General features: G+C 45.7%; 1 protein-coding gene across 1 annotated transcript; it reads left to right on the top strand.

Moving 5' to 3' along the window:
- Positions 1-234: 234 nt before the first annotated feature.
- LOC121527638 lies at positions 235-17,698 on the top strand. Its single transcript, XM_041814664.1, has 3 exons — positions 235-365; positions 16,661-17,056; positions 17,251-17,698. The coding sequence occupies exons 1-3, from the start codon at positions 235-237 to the stop codon at positions 17,696-17,698; spliced, it is 975 nt and encodes a 324-aa protein (XP_041670598.1).
- The last annotated feature ends 229 nt before the right edge of the window (positions 17,699-17,927 follow it).

The raw sequence follows: 17,927 nt of genomic DNA, 5'->3' as shown, positions 1-17,927 counted from the left end.
GCTAATCGTGTTGTTGTTCGCACTCCTGCTAACCATGAGTAAATGTAGCTTCAGCTTTAGCTAGCTAGCTAGCTAATCTCCTGCTAGTCCCTCCACTGATATAACGGTTGAATTAGCTAGAGAGCTAGCGTGTGCAGAGTCTAGACAGAACATGTAGACATGCGTGAATTCTCCATCAACTTAAAGCTGATCTGTAAAAGCTGAGTCATGTAGCGTCCTGGTGCTAGCGCTAGCATGCATCAGTCATGCAAATGCAGTCGGGGGCCTCTGATCATCTCTGATTTCATCCTCACGGCAGATTCACTGAAAAGGAGGACGAGCAGCCAAACCACGCTCCATTCTGCTGATGATGACGAGCTGGTAAGGTAAGTCAGGCTCTAACCTTCATCCTTTCATTTCACACCCGTTTGTGTCCCTTTGGACCAAAACGGCTCGGCTGATGTTTTAGACTATGAGAATTTTACACATCCATGTTGATTTCTCTAAGCACCATCTCTTCTATCATAAATACTCAAACGTTTGAAAGGAAAAAACAATAATGCTGAAATGAACAGGTTCTAATGGCTCAGAATAAAAACATCAGAATGATGGAGGCAGATGGGACCAAAATGGACACCAGGGACACCAATGTCAGGATTTTGTACACGGCGCATTAAAGACATGAGGTATGAGCTAAGACGTTTTTCTTGTGCCATAAAAATATAAAAACCAGCCTGAAAACTCGTGAAATGTTGTGGAGATGAAAATGGAATCATCCTAGACTGGTCCAACGGTACGCGTGAAAGTTCAAACCTCTACTGGAAAACCTTCAGACCAAATAATCGTCTTTACCGTCAGAGCTGCAGGTTTCTCTGCTTTAACTCTGCGTGTCTCTGTGAGGGTCTTCAGTGGTTTTATTGGTCTAGTTTTAGAAATGTTCCATCCTGATACCACGGGCAGATTTGATGTTTTTGAATGCTTTATCCTCGTAGTTCCTGTTTGTGTATTTGAGTAAGTGCTGAAACGCCGTCTGACTGGCGTGAATTCTAGTCTAGTCTGGTCTGGTCTAGTCTGCCCTGAAGTCTGACTACTACATAAACCAGAGCATCATCTGCGTAGAGACTAACATGTGCAGCAGTGAGTCAGAGCAGTCCATCAATGATTGTTTTTATCACCCTCAGTGGGGGTTCATATAAATCCCACCCTGCTCCGCTTTGGTAAAATTCCACAGATGACTGTCAGTAAGAAGCTAAAGCTGATGCAAATGCGGCCTGAGCCCACAGCGGCTCCCAGAAACCAAACCCAGGTCTTCATGCAGCTTGTTTTGAATAGTCCAGATGTACGCTCGCTGTCTGCCATGCAAATCAACAGGTGGGTCCGCTTTAGAATGAGCTCGTGGTGAAAGCGCGGGGAAACAAAAAGGCCAAATTACAAACAGGAGATCCTCTTGAACGCAAACCGAGAGGGGATGGATGGTGTTTAGATGCAACTGGAGTCTGGGAACACACTTGAGACCGAGGTGTGGAAAACCTTAATGTGGATGGTTTTATTTAGACGGAGCTTTCATCTGGGCCGAGAGGATCCTGACGGACGGAGTCTTTGGTGGAACCAAGAAAGAGACACGTTTAGGGCCTGTAAACCCTTCTATGTCCGTTTAAAGCAGCTTTGTCGTCTCTCTATAGCAGTGGGTCTCCACCTTGGGGTCGGGGCTCCAGGTTCCCTAAAAAAACTAAGAATATTTTTGAATTCCACAGTTGCCACTTTACACCAACTTTGCCCAATTTTAACCAGTTTTCATCATTTTTACCACAGATTTAACACTTATTTTTGCCATTTTAACCCTTTCTACCTTTTTTCTGCCTGTTTGCCACTTCTGAACCAATTCTTGCCAAATAAGCCAAATGTTGCCTCTGTTGACCCATTATTGCCACTTTTAAACCATTTCACCACTTTTTTTTTTTTAATCATGTTTTATTGAATTTTGAACATTTAAGAGGAAAAAAGGAGGAAAACCGAAAAGAAAAAAGAAAAACGAAAAACACATGACAGCAAGTACTGGAATAAGCAGAGTATAAACCAAGTGGGATCAGACAATACATACAAAATAAAACGAGATGGTCAAAATATCCTATAACAAGCATGATGTACTAGTACAGGCGGTTCCACGTAGACATGTCTATATCACTGTAATTGGATATCAAATGTGGTTCAATGAATCCACAAAGCAGGAAAGGTAATAAAGCACAATAAAATAACCTAATATTAAAATAAGATACACATTAGAGAACCTCAAGGATTCTGAAGAGTACATGAGGGGCGCCAGTTTACATCACAACATCCCTTCTTTATTAAGTCTGTGATGCAGTCTGGAAGGTAGTCAAGAAAGGGCCCCCAAAGCTTGTCAAAGACTTCTCATTTCCCTTCAACCTTGAACTTAAACGCTCCATCGGCAAAACTTTAAGAATTTCTCCACGCCACTGACTGATAGTTGGAGGTCTGGGTTTAATCCACTCAAATAAAACACATCTTCTTGTCAAGACAGTAAGCTTGCTCAAAAGTTTATGTTGGACATTTGTCAAACAGAGTTTCTCACTTGCTGTGTTTAAAAGAAACAAACTGGAATTTACCTGTATTGTCTTACCAAAAATAAGATTTAATTCCTGTGAAACTTTTACCCAAAAATCATATACCTCAGAACAGCTCCAGATACAATGAATGTAAGAACCGACCTCTTTCTTACACTTTATGCAAAGGGAGACAACTCAGGATAAAAGGTATTAAGGGATTGGGGTGTACGTTGCAATCTGTGAAGGATTCTGTACTGACTTTCTGATATCCTGTTGCACAAAAAAGTTTTCCCTACGGACTCTACAGCATCAGACCAAGCCTGCTCCCCAAACTCAATCCCAAGGTCCCTCTCCCATAAACGTTTAGTTTTGTTGATGTTCAATGTCTGAGAGACTGTAACTTCCTATAGGCATGGGATATGAATTTTTTATTGAGGCAAAATTGTAACAAAAATGAATCAATGTCAGAAGCTTTAGGCAAAGTTTCAGGTAGGTCAAGGCTGCTGATGAAATGTCTCACCTGTAAATAACCGTAAAAATGTTTAGAGGGTATGTTATATTTGTTCCTGACTTGTTCAAATGATAATAACTTATCAGCTTCAAACAAATCTCCAACAATCCTAACACCACAATCACACCAGTGTAGGAAAATATTTGCACCCAAACCTGGAGGGAAGGCCGGGTTGTGGATGATGGGTTGTAAAACAGATGAGGACCCCTTTCTCTGAATAAATTTAACAATCCTCTCCCAGGTTTTGATTGTATTCATTAAAATTGGGCTGCTTTGTACCTCAGCTGGAAGAAGAGATAATTTATTTGTGATGAGACCAATTAAAGATAAAGAGGGGCAGTGCCAGGTATCAACATGGGTCTCCTGCTTGGGATCAAGAAAATGTCTCAGCCAATCTGACACTATGCACATGTGGCATGACCAATTATAAAAAGTTAAGTCTGGAATTACAAACCACCTCTCTCTCTTGGCAATTTCAGTGTTTTAAGACTGAGACGTGATTTTTTTCCCATGCCAGATAAATTTCAAAATAGCTTTATCAATGTCAGTGAAAACTGATTTATTGATCCTCAGTGGGAGCATTTGCATTGGGTACAGGATTCTTGGGAGAATGTTCATTTGAATTAAACTGACTCTACCAAACCGAGAGAGAGGGAGGTCATACCACCTAAGAAGATCACTTTTAATGGCAGAAATAATGGGAAGAAAATTCATTTTAAACAGACTGCCTAAATCGGCTGAGACCCTGACACCTAAGTATGTAAAGCCAGAGTCAGACCACTTAAATGGAAAGTTCAACAAGGTACTTTTGTCCCCAAAGTCTCCCAAAGGCAAGGCCTCAGATTTGTCATAATTAATTCTATAACCAGAAAAGCTGCCAAATGCATCTATAATTTTAACAAGGGCAGGAATAGACATTTCAGGCTGAGTCATAAAGAGGATGACATCATCCGCATATAGGGCTAGCTTATGCACAGTTCCAGCAAGACAAACACCAGAGATATCTTTAGAGCACCTTACAGCCTCTGCTAGTGGTTCGATAGCCAATGCGAAGAGAAGCGGGGACAGGGGGCATCCCTGCCGCGTTCCTCGTCCCAGCCGTTAACCAACACTCTTGCCACTGGGGCACTATAAAGCAGTCTCACCCATTTAATAAAATCAGGTCCAAGTCCGAATCTTTCAAGTACATCAAAAAGATAGTCAAACTCCACCCTGTCAAATGCTTTCGCTGCGTCCAGAGCTACACATAGGATTCTTTCTTGAGTAGAGCGAGCATATTGTATTACATTTAAAAGGCGCCGAACGTTTGAGTGTGAAAACCTATTTTTTATGAATCCTGTTTGATGGCGTTTTATCAAGGCTGGGAGGTGGACCTCCAACCTCCTGGCAAGAAGTTTTGACAGCAATTTACAATCCACTCCTATCAAGCTGATTGGTCTATATGAAGAGCAACAATCTGAGGGCTTATTCTTCTTTAATATAAGAGAAATATTGGCAAGGTTAAGTGTCTGGGGTAAAGTTCCCTGTTGAAAAGATTCTGTATACATTCTAGTGAGTGGATCCACTATTATTTTAGCCATTTTCTTATAAAATTCAGGGCAGAACCCATCAGGGCCTGGGGCTTTCCCATTTGGTAAGAATTTAATTGTATTTAACACCTCCTCCTTAGTGACTGGACCACATAGATCTTCTCTGCCCTCTGCCTTTAAATGATCTAGAAAACTGGCCCTGTCACTGGCAGAATCATGGCATTCAGGAGAATATAATTTTTGGTAAAAGAGTTTCATAATGTTAACCATATGTTTAGTTTCAAAGTGTTTAACCCCCCTGTCATCTTTTAGTGAAGGTATTATATTGGAGTCCACCCTACCTTTTGCCAAACGGGCCAGAAGTCTTCCCGGCTTATTAGCGGATTCAAAAAGACGGTGCTTAGCATAAAAATGGCCATTTCTGCTTTATTGGTAAGAAGATTATCAAGGGCTGAGCGGGCAGCATCTAGCTTCTTCAGAACTGATCCGGAGAGTGAGTGATTATATACCCTCTCCAGGTCAGCAGTCTGAGATTCAAGCTCTAGTTGTTGTTTGAGCGCTTCCTTTCTTTTTGCTGAAGTGAAAGATATGGCTACTCCTCTTATATATGCTTTAGCTGCTTCCCAAAGTGTGGAAGCTGAAACATCAGGAGTGTCATTAATGGAAAAAAATAATGTCAGTTCTTCCTCTAAGAGAGTAAGAAACTTAGGGTTACTGAGCAAGGATGGTTGGAGCCTCCAGTGTCTTGTAGAGGGGTCAAAATAAGGAGGTGTGAGTTCTAAGCTAATTAGTGAATGATCTGAAATGGTCATTGATTTTATATTACAAGAACTAACCCTGTCCAGTGCTCGCCTTGAGGAAAAAATATAGTCAATTCTTGACAGCGAATTATGTGGACGGGAAAAAAACGTGTAGTCTTTCACTTTTGGGTGCATAATCCTCCATGTATCAAACAAATTAAGGTCATTACAGAGCTCTCGAGTAGCTAAAACCATTTTAGATGGGTGTGAGGATTTAGGAGGACTATGGTCTAACTCTGGTTCCAAGCAGGAGCTGAAATCTCCACCAATAATAACAAGAGGTGAGATAATAGAGGATAAGTCAGCCAGTAGTTTAGAATAAAAACAGTTTTCGTAGGTATTAGGTGAGTAAATGCATCCCAAAGTAAGCTTTTCACCGTATAAAAAGCCTGAGATTAATACATATCTACCTTCAGAGTCCTTTATACATTTATCTAGTGTAAAGGGCAGTCTCTTATGCAACCCCTCTGCTTCTGGAGTTGAAGGAAGAATGAAAAACTTGGCCCACCCAGTCTCTTCTCAGCTTCAAATGCTCAAGGTCATTTAAATGGGTTTCTTGTAAAAAAGCCAGATGGGTCCCCTCTTTTTTGAGTGATGAAAGAATTTTGCGTCTCTTAACTCCATTGTTGACTCCCCTAATGTTCCAGGTGACTGCTTTAGTACTTCAAAATACACCACGCTAGAGCTCTGTTATACGTAAATCTAGAAAATAAACACCAGTAAATTGTGCTGTCATGTGAAAAAAAACCGTCCCCGAACGACAACAGAACACAAAAAGGAACCAAAACCCCTGAGATCCCAACCAGACATGTCAAGAGAGACAAACATCCAAACAGTAAGCAAAGAAACACCCACTGGGTATTACAGAGGGACACGACTCCAAAGGAGGTCATTACCGAGGAGAGGGCACCACAGGGAAAAAGAAATGAAGAAAAACCAAAGGTCCTCCCCAGAGCCCCCACACCTGCCCTAAAAAAACATTAAACAGCCTATGTTCATTCTGCAAAACCTAAATATGGCCCCTTAAGCATGCATAACCAGGGCATCAAGTGACGAGTATGAGATATCACCCAGACCATCTTGAACATATCCTCAAACCAAAGTGCTGCACAGAATTACATTCTTTCCATATTCTAATTTTAAGGGGAGAAAAAGGAAAACTATATAAGTGGAAATGGCATGCTGCTGTACTGTTCAAAATGAAATATAAGGCAATGGATAGACCTCTAATATGTAAGCAACAAAAGGCATAAATATCCAATGCCTATGAAAAACGATTTTCCCGCTATATTTAAAGCAATAAAAAATATCTGACAAAATACAGAAACTAGAAATCTGCACCAAATAATCGCTGATGATGTTCAAAACGGGCTTAAGACTTCAGCAAAGTGGCTGCTAAAAAAAAACCCAGGAAAATGAAACCAGCCCTAAGTTACAATCAGATGGAAACTTCAATAACATCCAAAGTAACTGTCAACCGGTATACTTGCAACATCGTTTCTCTCATGTATCTAAGTCATATCTCACCGGTAGTTATATCCAGTTAAGCTTGTCCAAAAAGTCCAGAGCCTCTTCGGCGGTGATGAAACTGCTCTCCGTTCCGTTGTGTTGCACTGCAAGCCTGGCAGGAAACAGCATCCTGAATCGTATTTTCTTGTCGATGAGTTTTTGTACAACACTGTTGAAAGATCGGCGTTTCAGCCGCACCGCAGTAGAGAGATCCTGGTGGATTAAGATGCGGGATCCCCCATGCTCCAGATTTCCCATCCTCCTTACGGCCGAAAGGATTCGCGGTTTGTCCCGGGAGTTGTGAAGCTTGATGATCACCGGGCGGGGGTGGTCACTCCTCGGTCCTGCAGTACGGTGTGCCCGGTCCAGCTTTATCCGTCCTTTAGCAGGAGACAGACCGAGCAGCGATGGCAGCCAGGTTTCAAAAAACTGAATTGGGTTCTCGCCTTCCGAACCCTCCTTCAGGTTAAGGATTCGTAGGTTGTCACGTCTGTTCGGTTCTCCGCGTCGTCTAGCTGTTCGGACATGGTCGCCTGCTTGTTCTCCATTTGTGCTAAACGTAGTTCAAGAGCAGCGACCTGGTCTTCCACGGATGAGGCCCGCTGTTCTGCTTCGGTGATGCGTTTAGACTGTCCCTCCAAGCTACTGGCAGTTTTCTCCAAAGCTTCTGAGAGTTTAGACAGCTTCTGCTCCATGACTTCACTTATATTTTGAGTCGCTTCCCGCACTAGCTCGGACATGTCCATACCGTTAGCTTCCGTGGTGGTTGGGCTAGATGCTATTGTTGCTAGCGGCGCGTGGTCGGTGATCTTCGATTGAGTTGTTTGCCTTAAATTGGCTGGTCTTTCTCTCAGAGACTGTGACCACGGTTTAGAGGCCATAATAGAGCATCACCAGGAAGAAAAAACAGACTTAAGAATGAACTTTTAAACAGAAAATAGTCGGACAGGAGCAGGAGCCCCACAAAGACACAGCCTTCAGTCAGCCATGGTCACATGACCCCCCTTTACCACTTTTTATGCCCAGTTTATCCCCGTTTTAAACACTTCACTATCTGATATGCCCATTTTTGACAGTTTCGCCAATTTCTGCCAATATCTGCCTCTTTTTTCTTCCATAGGTAAAACTATTTTGCCAGTTAATGTTAATTTTTCTTCCCATTTCACCAGATTTCCACCCAGTGTTGCCAATTTAAAGCCTTTTCAGCCACTTTTTAGCACTATTAATGCCCATTTTTGCCACTGTTGTCCATTTCTGCTACTTTTAAGAACCAATTTCACCAACTTTGTCACTTTTTTTACCATTATTAACCCATTTTTTCATTTTTGACCCATTTTTTTAAACAAAAGTGTCTGAGAAGGCTGTATTCTACACAAATGATCTAAAATATGGATTTCTTTCATGGATAAGAGTGGTTATTATTTCAGGTTAAATGTAAAATATAACTTTACAATAGACCAGGATTTTGCTGACCTCCATGGGCCCCTGGTTTGGATGGACCCCCTTTATCCTCCTATAGACGGCCTTGTCTCCACATGACTGTTCTAAAATGTTCACGGCTGTTCAGCCACCTTCAGGTCCAGAGGGGGTCCCCGGTCTTTCAGGGGGGTCTTTTCAGGGGTCACGGGCTGAAAAGGTTGAGAACCCCTGTTCTATAGAACAGGACAAAGGGAAGCAGGAGCTCCATTTATGCTAGAGTCATCTCACAGAGACTGACAGCTCAGACTTTCTGTTTAATCCTGATGATTTTGGCTTTAAGTTCAGAAAAATCAGGCACCTCTATATATAAGAAAATCACAGACATCAGTCCAAAAAAGGCTTTAAATTACAGAAATGTTGACCTTCTGTGGCTTACCCTCCTAAGATATCTCTGTTACAGCCTCTGAGAACAGCCTGACCTTTCCCCTTTGACCTTCTGTGGCTTACCCTCCTAAGATATCTCTGTTACAGCCTCTCAGAACAGCCTGACCTTTCCCCTTTGACCTTGTGTGGCTTACCCTCCTAAAATATCTCTGCTACAGCCTCTGAGAACAGCCTGACCTTTCCCCTTTGACCTTGTGTTGCTTACCCTCCTAAAATATCTCTGCTACAGCCTCTGAGAACAGCCTGACCTTTCACCTTTGACCTTCTGTGGCTTACCCTCCTAAAATATCTCTGCTACAGCCTCTGAGAACAGCCTGACCTTTCACCTTTGACCTTCTGTGGCTTACCCTCCTAAAATATCTCTGCTACAGCCTCTCAGAACAGCCTGACCTTTCACCTTTGACCTTCTGTGGCTTACCCTCCTAAAATATCTCTGCTACAGCCTCTCAGAACAGCCTGACCTTTCCCCTTTGACCTTCTGTGGCTTACCCTCCTAAAATATCTCTGCTACAGCCTCTGAGAACAGCCTGACCTTTCCCCTTTGACCTTCTGTGGCTTACCCTCCTAAGATATCTCTGTTACAGCCTCTCAGAACAGCCTGACCTTTCCCCTTTGACCTTGTGTGGCTTACCCTCCTAAAATATCTCTGCTACAGCCTCTGAGAACAGCCTGACCTTTCCCCTTTGACCTTGTGTTGCTTACCCTCCTAAAATATCTCTGCTACAGCCTCTGAGAACAGCCTGACCTTTCACCTTTGACCTTCTGTGGCTTACCCTCCTAAAATATCTCTGCTACAGCCTCTGAGAACAGCCTGACCTTTCACCTTTGACCTTCTGTGGCTTACCCTCCTAAAATATCTCTGCTACAGCCTCTCAGAACAGCCTGACCTTTCACCTTTGACCTTCTGTGGCTTACCCTCCTAAAATATCTCTGCTACAGCCTCTCAGAACAGCCTGACCTTTCCCCTTTGACCTTCTGTGGCTTACCCTCCTAAAATATCTCTGCTACAGCCTCTGAGAACAGCCTGACCTTTCCCCTTTGACCTTCTGTGGCTTACCCTCCTAAGATATCTCTGCTACAGCCTCTCAGAACAGCCTGACCTTTCCCCTTTGACCTTCTGTGGCTTACCCTCCTAAAATATCTCTGCTACAGCCTCTGAGAACAGCCTGACCTTTCCCCTTTGACCTTGTGTTGCTTACCCTCCTAAAATATCTCTGCTACAGCCTCTGAGAACAGCCTGACCTTTCACCTTTGACATTCAGTGGGTTAGCCGGCTAATAAATCTATGCTACAGCCTCTGAGAACAGCCTGACCTTTCCCCTTTGACCTTCTGTGGCTTACCCTCCTAAAATATCTCTGCTACAGCCTCTGAGAACAGCCTGACCTTTCCCCTTTGACCTTCTGTGGCTTGCCCTCCTAAAATATCTCTGCTACAGCCTCTGAGAACAGCCTGACCTTTCACCTTTGACCTTGTGTTGCTTACCCTCCTAAAATATCTCTGCTACAGCCTCTCAGAACAGCCTGACCTTTCCCCTTTGACCTTGTGTGGCTTACCCTCCTAAGATATCTCTTATACAGCCTCTCAGAACAGCCTGAACTTACACCTTTGACCTTGTGTTGCTTACCCTCCTAAGATATCTGTGCTACAGCCTCTGAGAACAGCCTGACCTTTCCCCTTTGACCTTCTGTGGCTTACCCTCCTAAAATATCTCTGCTACAGCCTCTGAGAACAGCCTGACCTTTCACCTTTGACCTTCTGTGGCTTACCCTCCTAAAATATCTCTGCTACAGCCTCTGAGAACAGCCTGACCTTTCCCCTTTGACCTTCTGTGGCTTGCCCTCCTAAAATATCTCTGCTACAGCCTCTGAGAACAGCCTGACCTTTCCCCTTTGACCTTCTGTGGCTTACCCTCCTAAGATATCTCTGTTACAGCCTCTCAGAACAGCCTGACCTTTCCCCTTTGACCTTGTGTGGCTTACCCTCCTAAAATATCTCTGCTACAGCCTCTGAGAACAGCCTGACCTTTCCCCTTTGACCTTCTGTGGCTTACCCTCCTAAGATATCTCTGCTACAGCCTCTGAGAACAGCCTGACCTTTCCCCTTTGACCTTCTGTTGCTTACCCTCCTAAAATATCTCTGCTACAGCCTCTGAGAACAGCCTGACCTTTCCCCTTTGACCTTGTGTTGCTTACCCTCCTAAAATATCTCTGCTACAGCCTCTGAGAACAGCCTGACCTTTCACCTTTGACCTTGTGTTGCTTACCCTCCTAAAATATCTCTGCTACAGCCTCTGAGAACAGCCTGACCTTTCCCCTTTGACCTTCTGTGGCTTACCCTCCTAAAATATCTCTGCTACAGCCTCTGAGAACAGCCTGACCTTTCACCTTTGACCTTCTGTGGCTTACCCTCCTAAAATATCTCTGCTACAGCCTCTGAGAACAGCCTGACCTTTCACCTTTGACCTTCTGTGGCTTACCCTCCTAAAATATCTCTGCTACAGCCTCTCAGAACAGCCTGACCTTTCACCTTTGACCTTCTGTGGCTTACCCTCCTAAAATATCTCTGCTACAGCCTCTCAGAACAGCCTGACCTTTCCCCTTTGACCTTCTGTGGCTTACCCTCCTAAAATATCTCTGCTACAGCCTCTGAGAACAGCCTGACCTTTCCCCTTTGACCTTCTGTGGCTTACCCTCCTAAGATATCTCTGTTACAGCCTCTCAGAACAGCCTGACCTTTCCCCTTTGACCTTGTGTGGCTTACCCTCCTAAAATATCTCTGCTACAGCCTCTGAGAACAGCCTGACCTTTCCCCTTTGACCTTGTGTTGCTTACCCTCCTAAAATATCTCTGCTACAGCCTCTGAGAACAGCCTGACCTTTCACCTTTGACCTTGTGTTGCTTACCCTCCTAAAATATCTCTGCTACAGCCTCTGAGAACAGCCTGACCTTTCACCTTTGACCTTCTGTGGCTTACCCTCCTAAAATATCTCTGCTACAGCCTCTCAGAACAGCCTGACCTTTCACCTTTGACCTTCTGTGGCTTACCCTCCTAAAATATCTCTGCTACAGCCTCTCAGAACAGCCTGACCTTTCCCCTTTGACCTTCTGTGGCTTGCCCTCCTAAAATATCTCTGCTACAGCCTCTGAGAACAGCCTGACCTTTCACCTTTGACCTTCTGTGGCTTACCCTCCTAAGATATCTCTGCTACAGCCTCTGAGAACAGCCTGACCTTTCCCCTTTGACCTTGTGTTGCTTACCCTCCTAAAATATCTCTGCTACAGCCTCTGAGAACAGCCTGACCTTTCACCTTTGACCTTGTGTTGCTTACCCTCCTAAAATATCTCTGCTACAGCCTCTCAGAACAGCCTGACCTTTCACCTTTGACCTTGTGTTGCTTACCCTCCTAAAATATCTCTGCTACAGCCTCTGAGAACAGCCTGACCTTTCCCCTTTGACCTTCTGTGGGTTGCCCTCCTAAAATATCTCTGCTACAGCCTCTGAGAACAGCCTGACCTTTCACCTTTGACCTTGTGTTGCTTACCCTCCTAAAATATCTCTGCTACAGCCTCTGAGAACAGCCTGACCTTTCACCTTTGACCTTGTGTTGCTTACCCTCCTAAAATATCTCTGCTACAGCCTCTCAGAACAGCCTGACTTTTCACCTTTGACCTTGTGTTGCTTACCCTCCTAAAATATCTCTGCTACAGCCTCTCAGAACAGCCTGACCTTTCCCCTTTGACCTTCTGTGGCTTGCCCTCCTAAGATATCTCTGCTACAGCCTCTGAGAACAGCCTGACCTTTCCCCTTTGACCTTCTGTGGCTTACCCTCCTAAGAGATCTCTGTTACAGCCTCTCAGAACAGCCTGACCTTTCCCCTTTGACCTTGTGTGGCTTACCCTCCTAAGATATCTCTGCTACAGCCTCTGAGAACAGCCTGACCTTTCCCCTTTGACCTTCTGTGGCTTACCCTCCTAAGATATCTCTGTTACAGCCTCTCAGAACAGCCTGACCTTTCCCCTTTGACCTTGTGTGGCTTACCCTCCTAAGATATCTGTGCTACAGCCTCTGAGAACAGCCTGACCTTTCCCCTTTGACCTTCTGTGGCTTACCCTCCTAAGATATCTCTGCTACAGCCTCTGAGAACAGCCTGACCTTTCCCCTTTGACCTTGTGTTGCTTACCCTCCTAAAATATCTCTGCTACAGCCTCTGAGAACAGCCTGACCTTTCACCTTTGACCTTCTGTGGCTTACCCTCCTAAAATATCTCTGCTACAGCCTCTCAGAACAGCCTGACCTTTCCCCTTTGACCTTCTGTGGCTTGCCCTCCTAAAATATCTCTGCTACAGCCTCTGAGAACAGCCTGACCTTTCCCCTTTGACCTTCTGTGGGTTGCCCTCCTAAAATATCTCTGCTACAGCCTCTGAGAACAGCCTGACCTTTCCCCTTTGACCTTCTGTGGCTTACCCTCCTAAGATATCTCTGCTACAGCCTCTGAGAACAGCCTGACCTTTCACCTTTGACCTTGTGTTGCTTACCCTCCTAAAATATCTCTGCTACAGCCTCTGAGAACAGCCTGACCTTTCCCCTTTGACCTTCTGTGGGTTGCCCTCCTAAAATATCTCTGCTACAGCCTCTGAGAACAGCCTGACCTTTCACCTTTGACCTTGTGTTGCTTACCCTCCTAAAATATCTCTGCTACAGCCTCTGAGAACAGCCTGACCTTTCCCCTTTGACCTTGTGTTGCTTACCCTCCTAAGATATCTCTGCTACAGCCTCTCAGAACAGCCTGACCTTTCACCTTTGACCTTCTGTGGGTTGCCCTCCTAAAATATCTCTGCTACAGCCTCTCAGAACAGCCTGACTTTTCACCTTTGACCTTGTGTTGCTTACCCTCCTAAAATATCTCTGCTACAGCCTCTCAGAACAGCCTGACCTTTCCCCTTTGACCTTCTGTGGCTTGCCCTCCTAAGATATCTCTGCTACAGCCTCTGAGAACAGCCTGACCTTTCCCCTTTGACCTTCTGTGGCTTACCCTCCTAAGAGATCTCTGTTACAGCCTCTCAGAACAGCCTGACCTTTCCCCTTTGACCTTGTGTGGCTTACCCTCCTAAGATATCTCTGCTACAGCCTCTGAGAACAGCCTGACCTTTCCCCTTTGACCTTCTGTGGCTTACCCTCCTAAGATATCTCTGTTACAGCCTCTCAGAACAGCCTGACCTTTCCCCTTTGACCTTGTGTGGCTTACCCTCCTAAGATATCTCTGCTACAGCCTCTGAGAACAGCCTGACCTTTCCCCTTTGACCTTCTGTGGCTTACCCTCCTAAGATATCTCTGTTACAGCCTCTCAGAACAGCCTGACCTTTCCCCTTTGACCTTGTGTGGCTTACCCTCCTAAGATATCTCTGCTACAGCCTCTGAGAACAGCCTGACCTTTCCCCTTTGACCTTGTGTGGCTTACCCTCCTAAGATATCTCTGCTACAGCCTCTGAGAACAGCCTGACCTTTCCCCTTTGACCTTCTGTGGCTTACCCTCCTAAAATATCTCTGCTACAGCCTCTGAGAACAGCCTGACCTTTCCCCTTTGACCTTGTGTTGCTTACCCTCCTAAAATATCTCTGCTACAGCCTCTGAGAACAGCCTGACCTTTCACCTTTGACCTTCTGTGGCTTACCCTCCTAAAATATCTCTGCTACAGCCTCTCAGAACAGCCTGACCTTTCCCCTTTGACCTTCTGTGGCTTGCCCTCCTAAAATATCTCTGCTACAGCCTCTGAGAACAGCCTGACCTTTCCCCTTTGACCTTCTGTGGGTTGCCCTCCTAAAATATCTCTGCTACAGCCTCTGAGAACAGCCTGACCTTTCCCCTTTGACCTTCTGTGGCTTACCCTCCTAAGATATCTCTGCTACAGCCTCTGAGAACAGCCTGACCTTTCACCTTTGACCTTGTGTTGCTTACCCTCCTAAAATATCTCTGCTACAGCCTCTGAGAACAGCCTGACCTTTCCCCTTTGACCTTCTGTGGGTTGCCCTCCTAAAATATCTCTGCTACAGCCTCTGAGAACAGCCTGACCTTTCACCTTTGACCTTGTGTTGCTTACCCTCCTAAAATATCTCTGCTACAGCCTCTGAGAACAGCCTGACCTTTCCCCTTTGACCTTGTGTTGCTTACCCTCCTAAGATATCTCTGCTACAGCCTCTCAGAACAGCCTGACCTTTCACCTTTGACCTTGTGTTGCTTACCCTCCTAAAATATCTCTGCTACAGCCTCTCAGAACAGCCTGACCTTTCCCCTTTGACCTTCTGTGGCTTGCCCTCCTAAGATATCTCTGCTACAGCCTCTGAGAACAGCCTGACCTTTCCCCTTTGACCTTCTGTGGCTTACCCTCCTAAGATATCTGTGCTACAGCCTCTGAGAACAGCCTGACCTTTCCCCTTTGACCTTCTGTGGCTTACCCTCCTAAGATATCTCTGCTACAGCCTCTGAGAACAGCCTGACCTTTCCCCTTTGACCTTCTGTTGCTTACCCTCCTAAAATATCTCTGCTACAGCCTCTGAGAACAGCCTGACCTTTCACCTTTGACCTTCTGTGGCTTACCCTCCTAAAATATCTCTGCTACAGCCTCTCAGAACAGCCTGACCTTTCCCCTTTGACCTTCTGTGGCTTGCCCTCCTAAAATATCTCTGCTACAGCCTCTGAGAACAGCCTGACCTTTCCCCTTTGACCTTCTGTGGGTTGCCCTCCTAAAATATCTCTGCTACAGCCTCTGAGAACAGCCTGACCTTTCCCCTTTGACCTTCTGTGGCTTACCCTCCTAAGATATCTCTGCTACAGCCTCTGAGAACAGCCTGACCTTTCACCTTTGACCTTGTGTTGCTTACCCTCCTAAAATATCTCTGCTACAGCCTCTGAGAACAGCCTGACCTTTCCCCTTTGACCTTCTGTGGGTTGCCCTCCTAAAATATCTCTGCTACAGCCTCTGAGAACAGCCTGACCTTTCCCCTTTGACCTTGTGTTGCTTACCCTCCTAAAATATCTCTGCTACAGCCTCTGAGAACAGCCTGACCTTTCCCCTTTGACCTTGTGTTGCTTACCCTCCTAAGATATCTCTGCTACAGCCTCTCAGAACAGCCTGACCTTTCACCTTTGACCTTCTGTGGGTTGCCCTCCTAAAATATCTCTGCTACAGCCTCTCAGAACAGCCTGACTTTTCACCTTTGACCTTGTGTTGCTTACCCTCCTAAAATATCTCTGCTACAGCCTCTCAGAACAGCCTGACCTTTCCCCTTTGACCTTCTGTGGCTTGCCCTCCTAAGATATCTCTGCTACAGCCTCTGAGAACAGCCTGACCTTTCCCCTTTGACCTTCTGCGGGTTGCCGTCCTTGTGACCGGTGTTATTGACGGTCTTCCCCCTGACTCTGGTTGTGTGAACTGAGCCAGAGAGAAGGCGGGGTTTATCTACAGGCCTCTAGCACAGATAGATCATGGATCTCAGATGTTTGTCAGCTCTAAGCCGTAATCATCAACTTTACAGAAAACATCTGAACTGTTTCCTCGTGTAGGAGATGAATCTAGAGAAGGTGGAAATGTACGTTTCTCTAAGTAAACCAGTTGATAAATGAACTTTTAGATGGTGCTCTGATGTCTTTGAGATCCAGCTGTATCAGCAGGTTCTGGTCCCTCTCTGCTTGTGTCCTCTGGTCTGTAAGCCAAATGCAGCCTACGCGTCTTTTTTAGCTAATTCTACAAATAAAATGAAACGTCCAGTGTTACCCAGACCAATCACAGCGCTTCAGTTGTATTTGTGAGGAGGTGCTGTAGATGGATCAGAGCTGCAGACCAGGTCTTCTTTGTCACCATGCACCAGGAGGAGCTGCTGTAACCTCTCTGTCGTTCTCTGCAGGTCCAGGGTGAAGATGAATCTGTCCGAAGGCAACGCCACCTTCTCTTTCAGCTTTTACACCTTGGATGATTACCATAACGGACTGACCGGCCTGTTCTCCTGCAACATCCTGATTGGTCTGCCCGCTAACATCTACGTGGTGTGGCAGATCGCCAGAGGAGGGAAAGGAGCTGTGACCTCTGAGGTCTTCGCCCTGAATCTGGCCGTGGCCGAGCTCTCCTTCTGCGCCCTCTCTCTGTATACGCTACTCCACTTCCTGTTGAGGGTGGGGGGGTACTTGGGCTATGTGCTGTTCTATTTACTGCCTCAGGTCATGTTCACCCCCAGAGCCCTCTTCCAGGGCTGGATCTGCCTGGAGCGCTACATGGCCGTGGTACATCCCACAGTCTTCATCAGGTAATCAGAGCTCTGATAAACAGCTGTGTTTCAGATTTAGGGGGTCATTAAGAGGGGTTGAAGGTCACAGTGTTTTCTGAAAGTTCCACTTCCTGTTTGAAACCAGCCTCAGAAATCAAGACAAACTCGTTATTCATCTTATTCGTTCAGACCGCTCTGCCGCTCTCTAAAAAGCCGTTTCTTCCTCCCGGCAGGTTCAGACCTCTGGGCTACAGGCTGGCCTGCTGCACTTCCACCTGGCTGCTGATTCTGCTCGACTGCCTCATCAACTTCCTAATGATTTCGTCTATACTCCCTTTCTACCTGTTCATTTCCAAATCTGCCTTCTTCCTGGTGCTCATGGTGTACTGTGGCGCCCACGCTCTCTGCGTGCTGAAGCAGCCGCAGCCCGGTGACGGAGAGCGTGAGAGTCAGTGCGGCATGAAGAGGAAGGCCTTTAAGATCATCACGATCACCGTGGGGTCCTGCGTGGTGGCCGAGTCCCTGAAGCTCTTCATCATGGTGCCGACAGCTGTGCTCGCGTACGTTCAGGTTTATACCAAGGTCATGCTGTCATGCCTGTTGGTCACCATCATCAGCGGGTTCGTCCCGCCGCTGCTGTACGTCCATAGAGCTGGGAAACTGCCCTGTGTCAAGCTTTGAGTCTGGTCTCTCTGCCTCTAAGATTCTAGGATCGGAGAACGACCAAACCTACCGGCCCCTTCAGTCAGCGGATGGACTCTCATCCATCCAGCTGTGGTTGTGAAGGTTTCCATGTCTAAACTGGGCTGCTGTTAGAGATGTTCTGCCTTAAAAACACGGAAGTTCAGTCCCATTCTGTAACTTTAACCCCTCCTCTGGATCATTTTACCCAGCCCAGTAACAGAGCCGG

The sequence above is a fragment of the Cheilinus undulatus genome, linkage group 19 (genome assembly GCF_018320785.1).
Source record: "Cheilinus undulatus linkage group 19, ASM1832078v1, whole genome shotgun sequence".
Lineage (NCBI taxonomy): Eukaryota > Metazoa > Chordata > Actinopteri > Labriformes > Labridae > Cheilinus > Cheilinus undulatus.
This window is presented reverse-complemented; position numbering and strand designations above follow the sequence as displayed.